The 2,463-nt window shown below is 41.3% G+C and overlaps 1 protein-coding gene across 1 annotated transcript; it reads left to right on the top strand.

Moving 5' to 3' along the window:
* Window positions 1–1,499: 1,499 nt before the first annotated feature.
* On the top strand, window positions 1,500–2,240 carry LOC112127881. Its single transcript, XM_024229415.1, has one exon. The coding sequence runs from the start codon at window positions 1,500–1,502 to the stop codon at window positions 2,238–2,240; it is 741 nt and encodes a 246-aa protein (XP_024085183.1).
* Window positions 2,241–2,463: the final 223 nt, after the last annotated feature.

The raw sequence follows: 2,463 nt of genomic DNA, 5'->3' as shown, positions 1-2,463 counted from the left end.
ATTGGACTCCAATCAGGAAGTATTCTGGTGAGTAAATCCGTCATTTTTTTTTTAAATATACTGAATAAAAATTAAAACAACATTTAAACTTTTATTAATTATCAGCCAAATTTGACGATTCTGTATTTTATCATTATAAGACTAAATTGTTTTCTTTTGGTCAGTCTTGTTCATAATCCATTATATTTCACGGTCCGATTGACCAAATAACTCCTTTCAATTAATTAATCTTTGTGTAAGTTATTGGTTGAAATGAAATTGTTCATAATTCTCCCCCCTGTGTACTATATCAATATTACAATTAAACTACTCAACATTTTATTTTATGAAAGCATTATATAAAAAATTACAACGGAAAGTAATTCTCATAAAAAATAAATGTGAAATTTAGTCGTTACAGATTTTTTTGGTCCGCCTATCCTCGCTGGGTTGGTCTGTCGGCAGTTCGCCATCATCGGCGCTTAATCTCAGCGCAAAAATGAAATGTAACTATGTTTAAATACCTTCACAACACCATCACCAAAACGCAATACTTAAAATTTATTTATATAGTGTTCAACATTGATCTTCTTAATTTAAAATATTATAACATTGTATTTCTTTGTATCTTATGTTGATAGTTTAATAAAAATTGATGGTAGGATGTTGAAAATAATACAATACAGTTCTTTGAGTACAATAAAATTCTGTAAAGCCTTCATTATTATAATTTTGTATTAAGCAATTAGGGAAAAGAGAAATAAACAAAAGAACTCAGTTCATTTGTACAAAGGATACAAATGTTTTATTAGATTGTCATAACCTCCCGGGCAAGAGGTTAAACTGCGTCCAATACCTTTCCTTTACTTGGTGGCCTTCCGTAACACCCCATCCCCATACTAACTTCATTACCTAACCTTCCATTCCTATAACAACCCCTTCCCCAACCCTAACCTATTCCCTGTTCCTTCTCCCGGCGTCCCAGGCTTTAAGGAGGGGGAGGTGTGCCGATTCACCTTTAGTGGCAGCCCCACTAATCGACTAGGGCCAGCTTCCCCCTGGTCTAAAACAAACAAGCTCCAAAAACAACGAAAAAAACGCCGTATATCCGGAAGGCGAAATGCCGGTGACGTCGGGGGCACAGGCCATCCTCGGCGTTATTCCCTCGGGCCCCGTTGGAGTTGGTGGAGAGAACAGCGCCACACAACGTATGGATACTGCTAGGAACGGAAAAGGTAACCAGGAATTATTGAGGACACTGCAGCCATTTGAGCCGGGGTTCAAAAAAAGGAAAATAATGAGAAAAGAAAAGAGCGGAAGTGATAATGAAGGCCAGATGCCAAAGAACACCAATTTCACAAAATACTGGATCATGGAAAAAAAAAGAGGGGGATTTTAAAGATGACTCCCCCATCCAGATCTGCCGTGTAGTCAACCAACAAATGGGAAAAGTTAAGAATCTATAAAAATTGTCATCTGGAATTTTGAGTATAGAGGTCACTGACTGTCTGTAGACCAAAATGGTCATGGAGACTAAACACCTCGGCGCAACCCCTGTTAAAACGTCCCCCCACAGAAAACTGAACTCCTCCCAGGGCGTAATCTCAGCAAGAGATTTACTAACATGCTCTGAGGAGGAAATCAAAGAAGAATTGTCAAGCCAGGGCGTGATTGAAGTAAAAAGAATAAAACGAAAAACCGACAGGGGTCTTATAAATACAGCGTCTCTCATATTAACATTTGACAGACCAGAGATGCCGAAAGAAGTATGGGCCATATACCAAAGATTCTTGGTCCGTCCTTTTTTACCGGCACCAATGAGATGCTTCAAATGCTTAAAGTTTGGCCACACAGCACTTCGATGTAGAAACCAGAACACGATTTGCTCGTGTGGCGTGCCGGTGCACGAAGGGCGGCCATGTGTAGATCCGCCGAGGTGTGTAAATTGTGATGGGCCGCATCATGCAAGATCCAGTGCGTGCCGAATACTAAAAGAGGAAAGAGAAATACAGAGGTTAAAGGCAGAAAAAGGTATGAGTCATGTTGAAGCAAGGGCTCTAGTCCGCAGCTCAGCGTTTTCACGGCCAAATATGAGCTATGCGAGGGCTGCCGGACAGTCGGCACCAAAAAAAGGTTTGACCGTGGAGATGGCCATACAAACAGAGCCATCCCCACCAATATACACCTTCCGGGGTTGCCAATGCCGAGAGGATAGGTTTCTCCTTTTTGGCAGAAAAGACGAGGGCAGTTCACTTCTGTAGACTGAGGAGGGAACATAATCCCCCTCAGCTCCGGATGGGGAACGAAGCTCTCGGGTATGCGGATCGCTCAAGGTTTCTCGGTATGATCTTCGACGAGAAGCTAAGATGGCAACCACATATCGTGAACATCGAAGTCCAGTGCAAGCGGGTCATCAACCTCTTGAGATATCTCTCGAACTTTAAGTGGGGAGCAGAAAGAGAGGTATTGATGACCCTCTTTAAA

This window comes from Cimex lectularius, unplaced genomic scaffold (genome assembly GCF_000648675.2).
Source record: "Cimex lectularius strain Harlan isolate CLEC.00 unplaced genomic scaffold, Clec_2.1 scaffold380, whole genome shotgun sequence".
Classification (NCBI taxonomy): domain Eukaryota; kingdom Metazoa; phylum Arthropoda; class Insecta; order Hemiptera; family Cimicidae; genus Cimex; species Cimex lectularius.
The sequence above is the reverse complement of the archived record's forward strand: the minus strand, read 5'-3'. Positions and strand labels throughout refer to the sequence as shown.